A 17,358-nucleotide genomic window follows, 5' to 3' on the forward strand; every position below is an offset into this window, starting at 1 on the left:
AGTTGTTTATAATTATACCTCTTCAATTCATGATTGGGGGATAGTAAGCCTTGATCATACCCAACTCCAGACTGTGCACCATAGCTATATCAGAACAAGTGGTTGGGTTGTCTATAAGTATATCTCTTCAATTCCTGATTGGAGGATAGCAAGCCTTGCTCACACCCAACTTCAGGCTATGCACTACAGTTACATCAAGAAAACGCAGTTGTCCATCATTATGTCTCTTCAATTCTTGATTAGGGGGTGATGAGCCTGAAGTATACCCAACTCTAGGCTATATATTATAATCATGTTAAGAAAATGTGGCTATTTATAACTACATCTCTTCAATTTCAAATCTAGGCAATATTTCCCTGAATCCGGATTCAGACTCGAACAAGAGCGACTAGTTTCTTCCGCCTTGAAATTGCTCGCACCAGGAACCACAGAAAGTCCACGCAACCACATCTTGCCCTCACTAAGAGTAGTGCTACTGTTAAAGCCAACATAGCTAGATTTGGAGGTGGCAATTGCAAATTAACAGCGATATACGATCTCAACTGTTCCGAGGTACTGGCCAATACCTCCTAACACATCAGCCAATCCGATTAGCAAAACGATATAATACCTTCAATTGACCGCCTACATTTGCTCAAACTTCTTCCCAAACAGCTCCCCCTTAAACTCAAGACATAAATAACAAGATAAAACAAAACAAAGCAAAACAAAACTTCAAAACCAGTATACCATACCCATACCCAGCCCAACCCAACCCAATCCAAACCCAAAGACGCCACAATCATTCCAGCGCACCCCTCCAAACACAAAACAACATCCATCCATCCGAACCCAACCTATCTTCAAACATTCGCTTAAACTTCCAATTGTCCGCGATGTATCATCAACTCTGACTTCCATTGAATACACTCTCACACAGATATCAGACTCGTCTCGGCCACGTAGTTCACACTCATTCAGATTCTCCATCAACCTCAACGAGAAAACCAAGAGTGTAATATAAACGACCTTCTTTCCACAACATCCCAAGATCTCGAGGACCAGAAACTAGAGTACAGAACTTTCATCACAATCTCCCCATTCGACTGTATACTATAAGCGCTAGAGACTTCTCCAGATAGGACGAAGAGGAGTACCTCTTCCATAAGCACGCTATTGTAAAGACCTGATGAGATCCCAAAAATTTAACCTCAAAGCCAAAAAAAAAAACACAAATTGGAAATCACAGCATCAAAAGCACCAAAGATCTGGTTCAACACGATCCATTCATTCCGTTTGATTCCAAGACCAAGTAGGTAACTTGCAACCAACCAACTACTTCTTCTCCCTACCCCCCCATACCATCTGGTATCTAAAATCCAGTATATACAATATACAACAAATAACCATATAAGCTACCGCTTCTCCTTTATCCTTGTACCCATATGTATCCGTCCCCATCTCCCAACGAGGCCCATTACCAAAATAATTACAACCGTCTCCATTTCCTTGACCACAGCTCATCATTTGTTCCACCACGTTGGAAATAATATTAGATAAGATATCATTCGACTCCACCAAGATATCTTTCGACCTCAGCATATATAATATGATGCAAAAGTCGCCAAATTGGCCCATTCCGTTTGATGCATTTTGTCGATGACGAAAAAAAAAGCCAATCAATAATAAATAAAACTCCATATTCACCCATCCATTGAGACTCATCAATTCCGGAGCTCTTGGGTGATTAACAAAGAAAAAATGCTGATAGAAAACCACCATCAGACTGACAAACGCTAAAGCCGCTTGATGAAACAATCTTAAAACCACCCTCTACCTCAACATCCCAGATTCATTATGATGAAGAGTTAAGAGTAGCAAATCTCCCCTCGAAAGCTCTCAATCTTTCTTGTTCAATCGTCTTCTGTAATTTCCTCGTTTCACGTACGGCTTCTTCTCTTTCGTTCTGTAGTTCCATTACTTCGATCTGTGCAATATTCATACGACCGACAACTTCCTCCATCTCTCTATCTGCTTCTGCAAGGGCAGCCTCAAGGTTTACAACTTGTTGTCTTAAAACCTCAACCTTTGAGTCCTCGGATACCGACATTCCTTTTCCGGATGTGGTAATAGAAAGACGTGGTACCTTCTTCGCATTTGCGAAAAATGGAGACATGGGAGATTTCGGCCCGAATGAACGAGGGGAACGGAGTTCCGACTTCACGCGAAGAAGCTGGATATTATGACTATCCTTGATATCACGAATATCATCTTCATGACGAGCCATTCTGGCCTCTGAGATATTCTGAGCAGCCATAAGCTGCTCCTCAAGAGCCCTGAGCTTGGTTTGGAGGAATGTGATCTTTTGCGCATTGGCTTTCTGCTCCTTCTCTCCTCGCTCGATAGCGTCAGCTAGACGTTGTCTGAGAGTGCTATTTGAAGCAAGTTGCAGTCTGACTTGTCCAGCCAATTCCTCGACGCGTCTGGCCGATTCACGTAGCTCATCTGCCAATTGCATCTCCTCTTGAAGGTGTACCTTTTCGGAATCTCTCAAGGATTCAGATTGCTCTCTGACTGCCTCAAGCTCCTGTTTTACAACATCTCTTTCTGTAATTGCGTCAGACAAGCTTCTCTCCAACTGCTCCATAGCTTTTGCAGTATCCTCATCACTAGTAGCCGAGATTTCAAGGGCCTTGATTTGCTCCAGGGAAGCTGAGTAAGCTGCCTGAAGATCCCGGTACGATCGCTCAAGTGTCTCGGAGGTTGCGTGTGAGCTACCGGGCCTAGAATCTGTACTAGATCGTTTGATTAATATGTCTTTCTCTTGTAACAGGCTTCGTAGTGAGCCGATTTCCTGTTCAGCGCGATCGAGATCCATCTTCAAACCACCTAGACCTTTTTCACATTGCCACTTTTGCTCAATTGCTTCATCAGCACGGCGACGGAGGGTATTGATTTCCTCTCTCAGATTCGAAACTTCCCTATCGTATCCTTGCCGCCTCGGAGATTGGTTCAACGCACGATCTCTTTCCATCTCCAATTGGCGGATTTTCTTCTCATTTTCACGGTTCTGGTGCTCTTGACGTTCAAGCAAACTTTTAAGAGCACTATGTAGAGAATCTCGTTGGAGTTCAATGTCCTTTACTCGTTCCGCCAGAGCATCTCTAGATTCAGCAGTCTTAACGGATGATGTCCTAGATAAGCCCGGTGATCTAGCGGTTTTGCCAGTGTGTGCAAGAGAGTTGGCCCGTTTCAAGCCACCTAGACCACCTAAAGCACCACTCAAACTACCGAGTCCACCGGTGCCACCGATGCTCATTATGGATGATCTCGACCTAGGTAGATTGCTTATGCTACCTATGCCATCTTCTTCCGAAAGGGAGTTGAACTGGCTCATCTCCATCTGTAGCCTTTGAGCATTAACCAATGTGGTGTTCTCCTTCTTGAGAGTTTGTATTTCTTGATTCAGCTTGCTTTGCTCGTAGGTCAACTTTTCATGTTCTGCAGCTTGTGCTTCAAGTCCTTCCACACGGGCCTTGAGCTGAGGAACGATTTCGTCTCGTAAATTATCACGTTCATTATGTGAGGTTTCAAGGTCTGCTTTGAGTGCAGTCAAAAGATCTTCGAAGTTTTCCCTGATCTGTTTCTCTTCAGACAATTTGCGTCGAAGATCTTCACAAGTTGCCTCCAACTCTTTAAGTCGTCCATTAGCATCCACGGAATTTATAGCTGCAAGATCAACCTAAAGCATTGTTAGTTGTGTACATTCCTTTTTGTCTGAGAGAAAATTACCTGAGCCGCTCTTTCTTCTAGAGACCGAATTTGTGTTTCGAGTTCTTTTCTTATAGCTCTCTCATCTTGCAGCTTATCTGTAAGCTCTAATCTGATAGAGGCCTTTTCTTGCTCTGTCTTTCTCTGTATTCGATCAAGCTCATCCTGCTTAGGATCGGGATCTCCATATCTGGGAATCACACTTGTTCCAGCATCTGAAAAATAATCACTTGTTCGCTTGCTACTATTCGTTCCCGAATTTTGGGCCTCGAGCTGTAACCTGTCTACAAGATCTTCCAGGTCCATCTCCCTTCGTATGGAAGACGCCAGCTCTTGGCTAATATCTTTCAATTCTCGCTCCATTTCTTCGACTATTAAAGGTGGCGGACTAGGCGTCGCTATGGGTATTTGTAAATATGCGTTTTCGAAGTAATGGGCAGCATCTGCATTGGCTTTGGGAATATCGATCGCGGCCGGTGGTGCCTTAGTATTATGTGTCCTTGATTGGGAGTCTTCAAATTCCGAAAGTTTATGCGGAGATGCATTTGACGATGGTATTGGTGAGTTTGGAGAATAATCTGCCTTATCTTCCGAAAAGGTTGTCGTTGAGCTCGATGGGGACACAGCACCTCCCCAGCTACTAAAGAAAGAGCCAAGTTTCCCTGGTGATTTGGGTTTTTGTATAGTTGATGTAGAGTCGTGAGATTCGTGAGTATAGGATCGTGCCGGAGCATTAGGTATAATATTATGTGGTGGTGTAGCTTTGGATGAGAAAATGGACATAGTAGCAGAAACCGGACGACTTCCTGGACTTGAATCCCCGTACCAATGACCGGTAGATTCAGAATCAGAACTTAATGGCGAATCGCTAACCAATCTTGCATGCCTCGAGGCTCCCGGTGGACGTGTATGAGACGGGACTAAAAGGTTTGGACTTTTTGGACTAAGAATTTGTTCTTCGTTATCTGTTGGTTGTTCTGCTAGCGCTGGCGTCACTGAAGTCCAAGCGATATGTTCGCTCGAATATCTCCTAGTTAAAGTAGTGTTAGCATCAACATGAAACAATGAATAAGTTTGATCTGATGTTTAGAAACAGTGAATGTCTATTAAACAACATACTTTGATGATGGCCGTTCTTGTTTCGAAACACTCTTAGCACTTTTCGAACTTTTGGAGCTCCTCGAACTTCTTATTGAACTTCGGATGGAATTCCTGTTGCTAGAACTTTCTGGGGAGAACGGCAAAGCGCTTTTTAAATCCGATGGAAATTCGTAGAGTGTTGGACTATCAGCAATGTTCGTATACCGAGAATATGGAAGATCCGGCTCTGGTAGTTCTTCGATGGATGGACTGAAGTATTCCGCCGTGGAATACCTGGTGGAAAACCTGGTTGCCAAAGGCGAGGCACTTACAGGTAAAGGTTTGCGACGAACGGAATTTACGGACGAGGTGGAAGCTGTTGAGTATGCGCGCGATCGGGCTGTGGCTGACTGTGTTTGAGAGAACTGCGAATATGTAGGATTCTTTGGTCGAGGATTTGGCCGATGTTGGTTTTCATGTGGATTTGGATGCTCAAGGGTGGCCGGGGTAGTTGAGTCCGTGAGATCAGATGGATTCAATGGATCATTCGAAGCGTAATGAGTCTCAGAATCAGGAGTTGAGGGGTGAGGTTCTGGTTGTATATCTGCGACGGACGCCATTCTTTCTATAAGGCCCAGATGGCAATATCAGAACATTGGGGTTTAGATGAATACCGGAAGAAGAAAAGGAAAAAGATGTGCGGTCAAGGAAGACCACTGGAAGAGGTTTGGCTCGAAGGGGGGGTGGGAAACGAGGTATGGACCGTATGGGAGATAGAATGGATCAAAGAGTCGAAAGAGGTTGAACCCCCGACTGCGAAAGATAAACGATCACAGCAGTAATTGGGCTTAATGATGTCCAGGATTGAAATTGAGGAGTAAGCTGGGGGTGGAAGAGGAGGAGAATTAGGTTTACTCGTCAGATTTTGAGAGGGAAAGACTTTCGATCAAGAATTGAGATCCAATGGAGGACTGGCAGACTATGAATTAAGATTTACCCTTAGCAATAATGGTAAACAATCGAATTTGCAACTGATCAGAATCATTCTTGATTTGTGCTTAGTTCTTACTCTTTTCTCGTCCCTTGGGAAAATGAGTTTTGACTCGAATTGGTAGTGACTGCTACCGTTGAACCAGGATCAGGATGTGAAGACCGAAAAAAATGGACACGCTACTCATTTGGAGTTAGTGCCTGAGTACGGACGAACCTGGAGCTAGTACGGATGGGGAGTAGCTCGCTGGGATAAGTGGGGAGACACAATAGAAGCGGAATCAATTTCAGGTACGCGCCGACTTTGATTGGTCAGAGGGCTCTTAGGGTGGGTCTTCCCGTTAACGCAATCCAAAATTTCGATGTTCTGCCCATCCAATCTTCGTCTCATCCTCATATTGTGCCCTGACACAGTGATTATGAATCGTCAACCGCTTCACTCTGAGCCAATAAACTCAATACCAGGACTATTATATGGTGATTTCTCTGCCGAAACTCTGCGTGTGCGCGCCAATGTGCATGTATGCCACATCAACAGCAATAACCGAGTGGGCAGGAAGGAAAGGTTATGGAAGACCAGGACCAATCGATCTGATCTTCTCTTTGCCGACAGACCCATTACCCCTGATTAACAGAGGTGCAGTGCAGCAATGCAACCCTTTATTCCGCCGCGGATAACGTTGAACGTATCAGAGACTCATACTATGCTCTTCGTGCCCCGTTTTGTTCAATATCAAATCACCAATTCCCAAGTCTCCGGTGTAATTGTGCTTAATCCTCCAATCATCAGCGAAAGGATCGGTCTATTCATGCAACCGTCGCGCTGGACAATAAGCAGCCAAATAGTCCTCTTACTGCACCATCACATCATTGGTGACCAGGTCGCATTCAGCCCGGTGAGAATGCCGTCTTGAAGATATGCAGCATTACGCTTCTTGCGTTGCTAACGCTGTGTAGATTGACCATGGGAATAACCGCACAATCTTGATCACCATGTAGCACATACATAAGGTTTGAGTGAGACGTCTTACAATTGCCTTGCATCATAAGGCTTCGGCCAAACAGATAGATCATTCGATGATGACCACCAAGAAATTAATACTATTTGTCTCAAGACCGTCTACTGTGAACATCCGAGTTCAGACTATTCTTAGAATATTATACTGTGCATTGAGATTCTTCCATTCAGATGACCCATCCTCTGATATCTGGCTCTCGTATACAAACGAACAGACTACAAAGCTACATCCATTGCGTATGTCAGAATGGCGCCTCATCCTCCTGTGCAGAGGAGCAAATTATATTGGATACCTAGTAAGCATAAACAATCCTTTTGTGCCATTGAATGGCCCGTTCGGGTAGGTAGCCAGGCACTGGAAATTACTCTGCCTCGCTTGACGACGGTTGCCATTGCCACACGGTGCTCTAGAATCTGTATGTTTCCGTTCCTTCACAGCCACCAGATCGAAATCTCATTCAACGTAGATTAGACACTCGGCTCGGAGTAAATTTTATATTGACTTTTGATCCCTTACTCGAAAGCTAATGAGGGAATCTACCCGGAAACTTTCGTTCGTTTTAACTTCCTCCAAAGCTGATAGTAATGTTCCAATGTTCTATATCATTGCTGCATTCACCAGCAGTCCTTCGTCGCGAGAAGTTTAACGCTCTTTAACTTTTACCGAATTCTAATACCACCTCGACGGATGCTTCCACAACGCAACACATAGCGAGAACCGAATGCGAAAACTATACAAAGTCTCAACTCTCGAGCACCATGTACGAAATCATCATAGCTAATCCCCGACGACTTGAAACAGGGAAACGTTGAGAACCCCCCAAACTGGTGAACTCAATTTCGAAATTAATAATCCTTTCGCGGTGTTCATCTTACGAGATGTTCTACGACAGTCCATCTACAGGAAGTACCGACCGTCCTGACTATCTATCTACTCAGCATGTAACCACCTCTCGCTCCACTTTTCATCTCCTTGATGACTGATGGATCTAGACCTGGACGAAGATATTCATCATTGATCTATTTTGAATACACATTGTCAAATTCGTGAATCATGCTGCAGAGCATTGTAGAATTGCATTTCTCTGCACTCAAAATTGCCTTTCCGCGTCTACTTTTACATCTTTCATGCTGCGAACGCTGCTGTCCAGCATAACCCAAGAAACCTTACGGATTTACACCTCATGTCAAAAAATTCTACCCGTCCTGTCAGCTCCACTCGTTCATTCATGCAAACTTTCCTTTCCTTTCCTTTCCATTTCCCTTACTTCCCATAACCTTACCTATCTATGCACGCACATCTTCCATCACCAAGAAAAAATCGAAACATCAACGTTTTACTTCATCCCCTCTCTCCCTCTCCCTTGTTTCGCCTTCCTCCCAAAAATATCAAATCTAAAAAGCACAAGATCCACATCCATTCCTCGTCTCTCATCATCATCATCCATGTACCGATCATTCATTCACCTCCTTCTCCACCTCCATTATCCATCCATTATCCTTCCATTATCCATGATTTTATCCATCCAGGGCCTTCATGAAATAAAAGCCAAGCTCCACCGTCTAAGCCTCCCCCTTAACTTAGCAAAGATCTTCTCCCATCTCCAAATCCCCATCCATTTCGAGAAACACCGAAATTGGAGAGAAATTGAAGCTCGAACCAAAGAGGTATCCGGTCGCGTCGCTCATCGAGGTTATCGCGTTGATGCTTGATAGACGCCGGCTCTTTACCTTTTTCCTCATTAGAGTTCAATGGTTGCGAGGGTCTCCCTCCTATGATTTATTTCGTCCATTCGACAGGCTTTGGTTATGCGTGTGTATCTCTTGTGATTTATTTACCCGCGTTAACTACAGGAAATGAAAACAGAAGCAGCTATTGTTGAAGAAATCTCAAGCTATTGATTTCGTCACATATTGCGCGGTTCACGGTCCAGTAATATCGTCTCAATCGACTTCTTCTCTGCGGAAGTTTCTCATGAGCACGATTTGAAAGTCGTCATCTGGCTGATATCGCATCACAGCACCCAGAATTATCAAGAGCCAATATCCGCTTTGATAGGTAGATAGATAGTCTCCAGTCTCCAGTCTACAGACGGGTGGGATGTGGGTGCATTGTGATAAAATTTGCATTCTTGTCTGCCGGCCTATCTTTTTCTGCAATGAAACCTTGGAGTATCAGAGCCATTGTCCTGATACCCCTGATCTACATATATCTTCTATCGCTATTTCATTTTTGCTTCAATATGTGCGTATGATGGCTTCTTCTCGCGCGATTATCACACAATGCTATGCTATATCTCCACCTCTCTATTATCTACAGTATCACATCCATCAACAAACCGCTCATTTCCACCACTCCCATACATATTATTACATGAATGACATACTCCCTATTCATCCATCATCCACCCGCCAAACCTCCAAAAAGTGGTTCCGTCTCCAAACCCTCCTCACAATTCAATTCCACACATGTTACTAGGTACTCTTACTTACACCCACCCCCTCTCCACTCTCTCTACCCACCCACCCACTCACTCACTGCTCCCTCACCTCCCTCCCCAATACTATCTATCATCAGCTCCCCTCCCCAAAACCCCCGAAATGCACCGAAATGTACCGAAGCAAAAAAAGAAAATCAAATGTCCTCGGAGAGACTCGAACTCTCGACCTTTGGATGGCTAAAGTGACTGTTATCAATCACCTCATATAGGAATATGAGACCAACGCTCTAACCAACTGAGCCACGAAGACTGGGTATTTGATCATGTGATGATTGTTGAATTTCGTGTTTCTTTCAAGATGTATATTTCCAAAGAAAAACAGGGTTCGAATTTGAGGAAAACTATGAATAATAATTATATCCTGTGAATGAAGATTTTGGAGGTGGATGGATATTTTGCGACTTGGGTTGGGTATTTGTTTGGAAGGTAGGTAGGTAGGGAGGGTATTAGAGATCACAAGAGATGGTGGTAAAGATGGAGATGGAATTGGTGGTATGCTACTTTGATATACTTATATACATACATACATACATATTCCTTTTCTTGAAAATAAATCATCCATCTATCCATCCATCCATCTATCTATCGATTTATCTTTTTTACCCATGACATACATCTACGCCTACATCTACATCTACACCCATACATATATATATATATATATGTAAGAAGTAAAACTACCATTCATTGCCTCACGCTTTCTAAGCACACCCTCTCCAAATCTTATATTCATTGCCATAACTATCACCATCGTCAACTTAATTCAAATCTATATTACCATTACTATCCTAAACCCATCCCAATAATCATCCCATGTTATTAGTATCCATCTATCTATCTATCCATCTAGGTATCTACCTTCCTCTCTTTCTTTTTCTCTTTCTCCTCTTCATAACTCTCTTTCTTTTCTCCTCGGTATTGCCTCAACCATTTCATTCCTTCTCATCCCATCCCATCCCACCACTCATTCCACTCCGACATTCCACTCCAACATTCGCTCACACTCACCAATTCTAATTTCTAAAAACGCACTCGCGCATCCATCCATCCATGGATATTCATCTAATTCTTCTCTATTCTTCATTCCTCATTCCCATCTCCATCTCCATCCACACCCCAATCCACATACATCCCCATAAGCCCGCTCCCCTTCCACCCCCCCTTTCCTCCTCTCCTACATCTCCCACACTTTCTCCTCTCCTCTCTTATCTTTTCCCATCCCCATCTCCCGAATTTCCATTCATTCATTCATTCATACATACATACATACATACATACCTATCCTATCCTTTCCACCCCCCTCCATTCCAAATCCCACATCCCACATCCCCGATCCACCTACTCCCCTCAAACTCCCACCTCCCACCTCCCGCCTCCCTCCACCCCAAAACCGACAATACCCACTAGCGCACTCGCACTCGGTCATTTAGCCACCCAATTACTTAACCCGAATACTTATTAGTCTGAAATATCCTCCTTCTCTTCCTCCTTCTCCTCCCTCCCTCCAACCTCCAAGCCCGATTCTATCCACCCCAACTATTTCTATTTCTCCTCATGTATCTTCCACCTATCAAATCAGACTAGAAATCAATTTCAAGCTCAGCCTCGCGCCATCCATCCATCTCATTACCAAGAATGAAACACATCAAAGAATTTGCGAACAATACGAACCCATTCACAAAGAGGAGTTTCTGCACAATAGTAATTATTTTGTCAAAGGAGATACAAATTTCGAGGAAGATTGCAATAAAGTATGAAATATGGGGGGGATAAATTCCCAGGGCTGTTGATGTGAATACCAATGCCCAAGTTCTTGTGTTTTCCAAGATCATAGATTTAAATTCACTTGATGTCACTCATATGCATATATTAAACAATAAAAGTAGAGAAAGAACAGTAATCTCAAATTGCTATCCCTCCACTAAATCCAAAAAAAACTATTCTTCTAATCATCGAAATCATGATTAAATGATTGTCTATTCTCAATTCAAATCGAATTAAGTTGAGCTCCATGCACAATAGCAACTGAGAATCCTCTCCAAGGCAGCCTGCCCAAGGTATTCTCCGACTATATTGAAGATGTTGAAGTTCTCCGTAACGCCGAATGCTATATATGCCACACTTCCCATCCCCGAAAAGAGTAATAATCCATTGCCCGCCATATCTACGGTCTATGTTGAAAGACTTTTTATCTTCGTCTGTGTCTTTTGAAGTATGTTATCCTTGAAAAACAAAATGAGAAGAAACTCAGAAAATAGTGCTTTTGTCATGCAATAAAGCGCTGTTCAAAGCAGGTGTAATAAAAAAAATGAGAATGATATCAAAAAAAAAAACTCCGCCAAATGTTGGCCCCAAAGGTCGTTGAGACCATGCCTTTCATCAATCATTGCGCCGTTAGATATCCGTAGGAAATACAGGGAATCCTGGTTGTACAAAGACGTTGAGTCTTGTACTGATGTTGTGTTTGAGTTTATTATATTTTTATTTAGAACTTGAGGGTCTTTGGCTTCTCCCAGCTGAATTCTTGGCTGGTGAAGTGACCGTTCTTGGCAGTCTTGAAGTAGATTGGCTTAGCCAAATCAAGCTCCTTGACAATGACACCAGGTCTCAAGTCAAAGTTGGCTCTGATGATCTCAACGAGTTCATCAGAGGTCTTGCTGGATGTACCATATGTGTCAACGAAGATGGAGAGTGGCTCGGCAACACCGATGGCGTATGAAAGTTGGACGAGAGCACGTCTAGCAAGTTTGGCATTGACCAAAGACTTGGCAATCCATCTGGCGACGTAGGCAGCAGATCTGTCAACCTTGGAGAAATCCTTTCCGGAGAAAGCTCCACCACCGTGAGCACCCCATCCACCGTATGTGTCGACGATAATCTTTCGGCCAGTAAGACCAGCATCTCCTTGAGGTCCACCAATGATGAAAAGTCCAGATGGTTGGATCTGAAGTGGACATGTTAGCAAATTGCCATTGCAAGATATTCAAAATTAAACTTACGTGGTAGATGGTCTCCTCAGTCAAGTATTGAGCTGGGATAACCTTCTTGATAATCTTCTCCAAGATCTCCTTTCTCAAAGACTCAGTGGTGATGTTCTCGTCGTGTTGAGCACTGACAACAACGGTGTGAACCTTTTGTGGGACAACAGCGCCGTTGTCGTGCTTGTACTCAATGGTAACTTGAGTCTTGGTGTCAGGTCTGAGCCATGGCAAGCTTCCGTCTCTGCGAGCAGCGGACATAGCAGCGTTGAGCTTGTGTGCCAATTGAAGGGTCAAAGGGAATAATTCAGGAGTCTCATCAGTGGCATATCCGAACATGATACCTTGGTCACCAGCACCCAATTGCTCGAGAGCTTGCTCGTAGTGAAGACCTTGAGCGATATCTGGGGATTGTTCTTCAATGGCAACCAAAACGTTGCAAGTCTTGTAATCGAAACCCTTGGAAGAGTCATCGTATCCGATGTCCTTGATGGCTCCACGGATAACCTTTTGGTAATCGAGACGTGCCTTGGTGGTGATTTCACCGAAGACCATAACCATACCAGTCTTAGTAGCAGTCTCACAAGCAACCTTGGAGAGAGGGTCCTCAGCTAAGCATGCATCGAGAATGGCATCGGAGACTTGATCAGCGATCTTGTCTGGATGTCCCTCACCCACAGACTCGGACTAGAGAGAACGATCAGTAAAGAAAATTTGTTGTCGAGTCAAAAGGCCAGCTTACGGTGAAAAGGAAGGTTCCTTGGTTGTGGTGAGAAACTCCATTTGATCCGTTGGCTTGAACCATGATTGCGGTTGGTGTATGTGAGGAGATGAAGGAGGAGAAAGAGTTGTTTGTGGGAAGATGGAAAAAAAAGATAAATTATCGAGAAGTGTTGTTTTGAGGAGAAGAAGACGAGGTTAAAAAGGTTGAGGGGTCGGGAGAAAAGAGTCGATGTACGAGTAGTATGTCAGAAAAAGGAAAAGTTTGTGATTGGGATTTTTTGGGGGAAGGTGGGGTTAAACAAAGAATATGTCTGTGCTATGGATTCCAATTGGTTAGTAATGAAATGAGAGAATTGCACCATTCCTCCAGGGAGAGGAGAGTACGGAATACTCGGTGCACCACCTACCTAGCACCGAAAAGAGACTGCCAGCCATGACAATGACACCGAACACACTTCACCGCTGTCAGCCCTCTCCTTTCTTTTCTTTTCGCAAGCTCGTCGTTTGTATGCAAAATTCATAGATGCGCATGCAAGAGTGATTCCATACGGTCCATGTTGATTCCACACAGGGGCATTTAGGATGAGGGACTTGCATTCCCAGTTGCCTTTATAGGTTATCATGCAGATATCAGTGACGATCTGGAGATTGTGAATGTATTGATTGGCTAACTGTGTCAATGGTGGCTCATTGGTTTCAATCACGATCACCTAGGATACATCTCGGGCGCCGAATGTTTGGATTCAATATACCCTCCGCTCCAAGATAGTTGGTGGTATTCTGCATCTTACTATGCTGGCAATCTAGATCGTCACCTCGACTCCATTGGCTTGCCATGTGAAAAGTCGCATGGGCACTCTTTGGGGCACCATTCCCGTCGAAGCATTGTCCATACATTCCCATCTCCATCTCCATCTCCATCTCCATCTCCATCTCCATCTCCATCTCCATCTCCATCGCGTTGATCGTTCCTTTGATATCGATGTATGTGTTGCAGTGGTGGTTTCTTGAGACAGATTCGTGCACCCGTACCGAGACGGGCCTTGCCTTGTGTCCCGTATGCTAGGTGGCACTAATCTCCTGCTAATTTCCTACTAATCACACCGAATGACAATTTAGACATCTCGACTCCTTCTAGAAACACTCCTTTCCTCAGCCTTGTGCTTGTCCAAAGAAAACTTTCATCCGCTGAGGTAAGCAGAGAAAGAGAAGGCTGAACCCTTTTTTCTTTTACTGATAGAAGCTACCCCACTATCAACATTTTACAAGTCTGATAATAGGTATTTACAAAATATCATTTGCTCTCGGGGCTCATTATTCACATACAAACACAAATATTACTGTCGTCGCATATTCCCTACCCACCACTGATATCAGCTATCTCCCATAAACATTCAAGATGAGTAAATTCGGTGTCCTAGTAATGGGACCTGCAGGTGCGGGAAAAGTAAGTCTTTCCATTCTGCGCGCGCCTTTCTTACAATTCCAGGCGTTAGCCATTCCCATTTAAGTCTTGATTTTTGTGAATTTTCTCCTAAATCATGTTGAAAGATATAAACATGCTAATCTCCCTCTCCCTCATCTCCAGACTACCTTCTGTACCGGTCTCATAAATCATCTCCAAAACAATCGTCGTTCCTGCTTCTATATTAATCTTGACCCGGCGGCCGAAACTTTCTCCCACGAACCCGATCTCGACATCAAAGATCTTATATCCCTCGAAGATGTCATGGAAGAAATGGGTCTAGGTCCCAACGGTGGTCTAATCTATTGTTTCGAGTTCCTTCTCGAAAATCTCGATTTCCTTTCCGAAGCCATCGAGCCTCTTACCGAAGAATATCTCATTATAATCGATATGCCAGGTCAGATAGAACTATACACACATATCCCAATCTTGCCTGCTCTGGTAAAATTCTTGACCAAGACGGGCGCATTGGATATTAATCTATGCGCGGCGTATCTGTTAGAAGCAACATTTGTGGTTGACCGTGCGAAGTTTTTTGCAGGCACTTTATCTGCTATGAGTGCGATGATTATGCTCGAAGTTCCACACGTCAATATTCTATCCAAGATGGATTTAGTAAAAGGTCAAGTCGCAAAGAGGGAACTCAAACGATTCTTAGATCCGGATACGTCGTTATTGGATGATGATCAGGAAGAAGATGATGGGGAGGGAGAAGCAAAGGATGCGCAAACGTTGATGAAGGGGAACAGTTTCCGCAGATTGAATAAGGCCGTTGCGGGTTTGATTGACAGTTTCAGTATGGTATCGTATTTGAGACTGGATGTGCAGAGTGAGGATAGTGTTGGGGGAATCTTGAGTTACATTGATGATGCTATTCAATTTCATGAGGCGCAAGAACCAAAGGAGCCAAATGATGAGGTGGAATATGATGAGGCAGAATAAGCTGGCTTGGATTGCAAATTTGGGGTCAAAATGAAAATGCGCTATGCGGAATATTCAGATAGCTGCAAAGTTGGAGTCAAGCATACTTCGAATCTCGACACAAGCAGAGGCGCATAGCTGGTTAGGAGGCACGGAATTGGAGAGGGAATCTATCGAACTGGCGTTTAGGAGAGATGATTGTATGATGCATAGCGTTGGCGTTTGTTTGGTGAATTATCATATCCAAGAATATCAAAAGAATCGAAGATCGGAGATGACTACAGATTTTGTATTTTCTGTCCTGAGCTTGCTCTTCAAAATGTGCTCATGTCTGCATAACGTCCGTCGTATTATGTTCATTGTTAAAGTTGCCCTATTCGCTGACGACGGACGGTAATTACAACGCTGATCCAATCATCGACGATGCTCCGAAGCGTATGCCCTTCTATCCAATGCATTTCCTCATCACCCGCCCACCTCTTCCTCTCTATTGCTACCCCCGATTTTCCTCACATATCATCACAGAACCCAACCCCAATCCAAACTCAAACCCAAACGCCAACCAACCCACAAAATCACAAAAAGACCTCCGCAAAACCCAAACCCTCACTTCCTCATCTCCTGCTCCCTCTTCGCCTTCAGATACTCACTCCAAAAGACATCCACCACCCACCTCCCCCCCTCCAAAACCTCCACCCCCGTCCTCCCCACGCCCCGCTGCAAAACCACCACTGCCACCCCCCCAAGCACCCCCCAAAACACCAATCCAAACACCATCCGCAATCCCCACGCGACCATCCTCCTCATCAACCCCATCAGGAAAAATATAAACCACACGATCGCGAGAACCCCGACAATAACTGCGATTCCGGGGCTTTGACTGCCGACTTTGAGCAGGGCTTCGAAGAGCGGGAGGAGGAGTGGCATGATGTGGGTGATGGTGAAGAGGTAGAGAGGGTGCAGAAGTTGCGTGTAGAGATTGGCAGAGGTTTGGTGGAGGAACGGATAGGCGCGCAGGAAGTAGGGATAGGCGCGTGCTAGGTAGGGGGTGCTGAGTTGGTAGATGTCTGGAAGGGTTAGCAGATTGATCAGTGAGTGGTAGAGAGGGGTTGGACGATAGAGGCTTTGTTTATTTTGTCCATGGGAAAGCCGAGGGAAAAGAAAACATAGGGAATCGTAAACATACCATTAACAACAGGGTTCTCGCGGAGGAGAGCCAGCATATCCATTTTCGAGATTCGAAAGAGACAGAGAGGAGAGGAGAAGAGAGCAGAACTTTAGGATACCTAGTCGCTGGCTGCTTGTGCGCGAGCGAGATTTTTCTTTGCAAGTAAAGAGAGAGAGCTCTCTCTCTAATTGATTCTTTGTTTTCCTGAAATAAAAAATAAAAATAAAAATGTATCGAGTTATCCTTTTTTTTCTCTCTTCTTTTCAACAGGAATCTGATGTATTGATCATTTGTCTTGTTCTCAATATCGATCTTCTCTTCTCTTCTCTTCGAATTCTCTTGTCCTAGCTAATAAGATGCTCCACTCCGCTCTACTCAGCTCTGTGATCAATCAAGTAAATCAATCAATCAACCAGTTCCCAGAACTCAACAGAAACAATAAGAATCAATAGACAATCGGCATGGATTCACTGAAACATTTTTTGTTATGTTTTTTTTTTGCTCTTCTTCTTTATCATTATCAATTTGTTTATCTCAGATGCGAAAGAATGAAAAGGTCGGTCCCGTCCCCGCCATGCTCCACTTGCTTGCTTCCCGGTTAACGGTAGGCAAGGTAAGCTGGTATTTTGGGAAGCCGTGCTGGGACCGACCGTCAGACATGTGCAAGTAAGATCACGGGTCTGTAGAGTAGTTGTAGGAGTAGAGAAGAAAGGAAAGTTGACGATTCCTGGCTATTTCAAACTTCATATTGGAGAGTCTCTAGA

The 17,358-nt window shown here is 44.1% G+C and overlaps 5 protein-coding genes across 6 annotated transcripts; 2 read left to right on the top strand and 3 right to left on the bottom strand.

The window, feature by feature from the left end:
- Window positions 1-1,248: 1,248 nt before the first annotated feature.
- Window positions 1,249-5,750, bottom strand: BCIN_11g03500 (hypothetical protein). The gene is made up of 3 exons (XM_024695962.1): window positions 4,870-5,750; window positions 3,772-4,780; window positions 1,249-3,721 (listed from the first exon to the last, which is right to left on the bottom strand). The coding sequence occupies exons 1-3, from the start codon at window positions 5,448-5,450 to the stop codon at window positions 1,835-1,837; spliced, it is 3,477 nt and encodes a 1,158-aa protein (XP_024551764.1). The 5' UTR covers window positions 5,451-5,750; the 3' UTR covers window positions 1,249-1,834.
- A 561-nt stretch (window positions 5,751-6,311) lies between these two features.
- On the top strand, window positions 6,312-6,933 carry BCIN_11g03510 (hypothetical protein). Of its 2 annotated transcripts, XM_024695963.1 has the most exons (2): window positions 6,312-6,716; window positions 6,778-6,933. In XM_024695963.1, the coding sequence occupies exons 1-2, from the start codon at window positions 6,471-6,473 to the stop codon at window positions 6,817-6,819; spliced, it is 288 nt and encodes a 95-aa protein (XP_024551766.1). In that variant the 5' UTR covers window positions 6,312-6,470; the 3' UTR covers window positions 6,820-6,933. The 2 variants fall into 2 exon arrangements, with proteins under 2 accessions (XP_024551766.1, XP_024551765.1); XM_024695964.1 differs by having other exon boundaries at window positions 6,312-6,933.
- Window positions 6,934-11,388: 4,455 nt separating this feature from the next.
- BCIN_11g03520 (hypothetical protein) lies at window positions 11,389-13,254 on the bottom strand. The gene is made up of 3 exons (XM_001556836.2): window positions 13,060-13,254; window positions 12,339-13,004; window positions 11,389-12,283 (listed from the first exon to the last, which is right to left on the bottom strand). The coding sequence occupies exons 1-3, from the start codon at window positions 13,120-13,122 to the stop codon at window positions 11,825-11,827; spliced, it is 1,188 nt and encodes a 395-aa protein (XP_001556886.1). The 5' UTR covers window positions 13,123-13,254; the 3' UTR covers window positions 11,389-11,824.
- Window positions 13,255-14,409: 1,155 nt separating this feature from the next.
- On the top strand, window positions 14,410-15,514 carry Bcgpn3. Its single transcript, XM_001556837.2, has 2 exons — window positions 14,410-14,487; window positions 14,629-15,514. Exons 1-2 carry the CDS (start codon window positions 14,440-14,442, stop codon window positions 15,445-15,447), a joined length of 867 nt encoding a protein of 288 aa, XP_001556887.1. The 5' UTR covers window positions 14,410-14,439; the 3' UTR covers window positions 15,448-15,514.
- Window positions 15,515-15,701: 187 nt separating this feature from the next.
- On the bottom strand, window positions 15,702-17,128 carry BCIN_11g03540 (hypothetical protein). The gene is made up of 2 exons (XM_001556838.2): window positions 16,613-17,128; window positions 15,702-16,493 (listed from the first exon to the last, which is right to left on the bottom strand). Exons 1-2 carry the CDS (start codon window positions 16,653-16,655, stop codon window positions 16,033-16,035), a joined length of 504 nt encoding a protein of 167 aa, XP_001556888.1. The 5' UTR covers window positions 16,656-17,128; the 3' UTR covers window positions 15,702-16,032.
- Window positions 17,129-17,358: the final 230 nt, after the last annotated feature.

Source organism: Botrytis cinerea, chromosome 11, assembly GCF_000143535.2.
Source record: "Botrytis cinerea B05.10 chromosome 11, complete sequence".
Lineage (NCBI taxonomy): Eukaryota > Fungi > Ascomycota > Leotiomycetes > Helotiales > Sclerotiniaceae > Botrytis > Botrytis cinerea.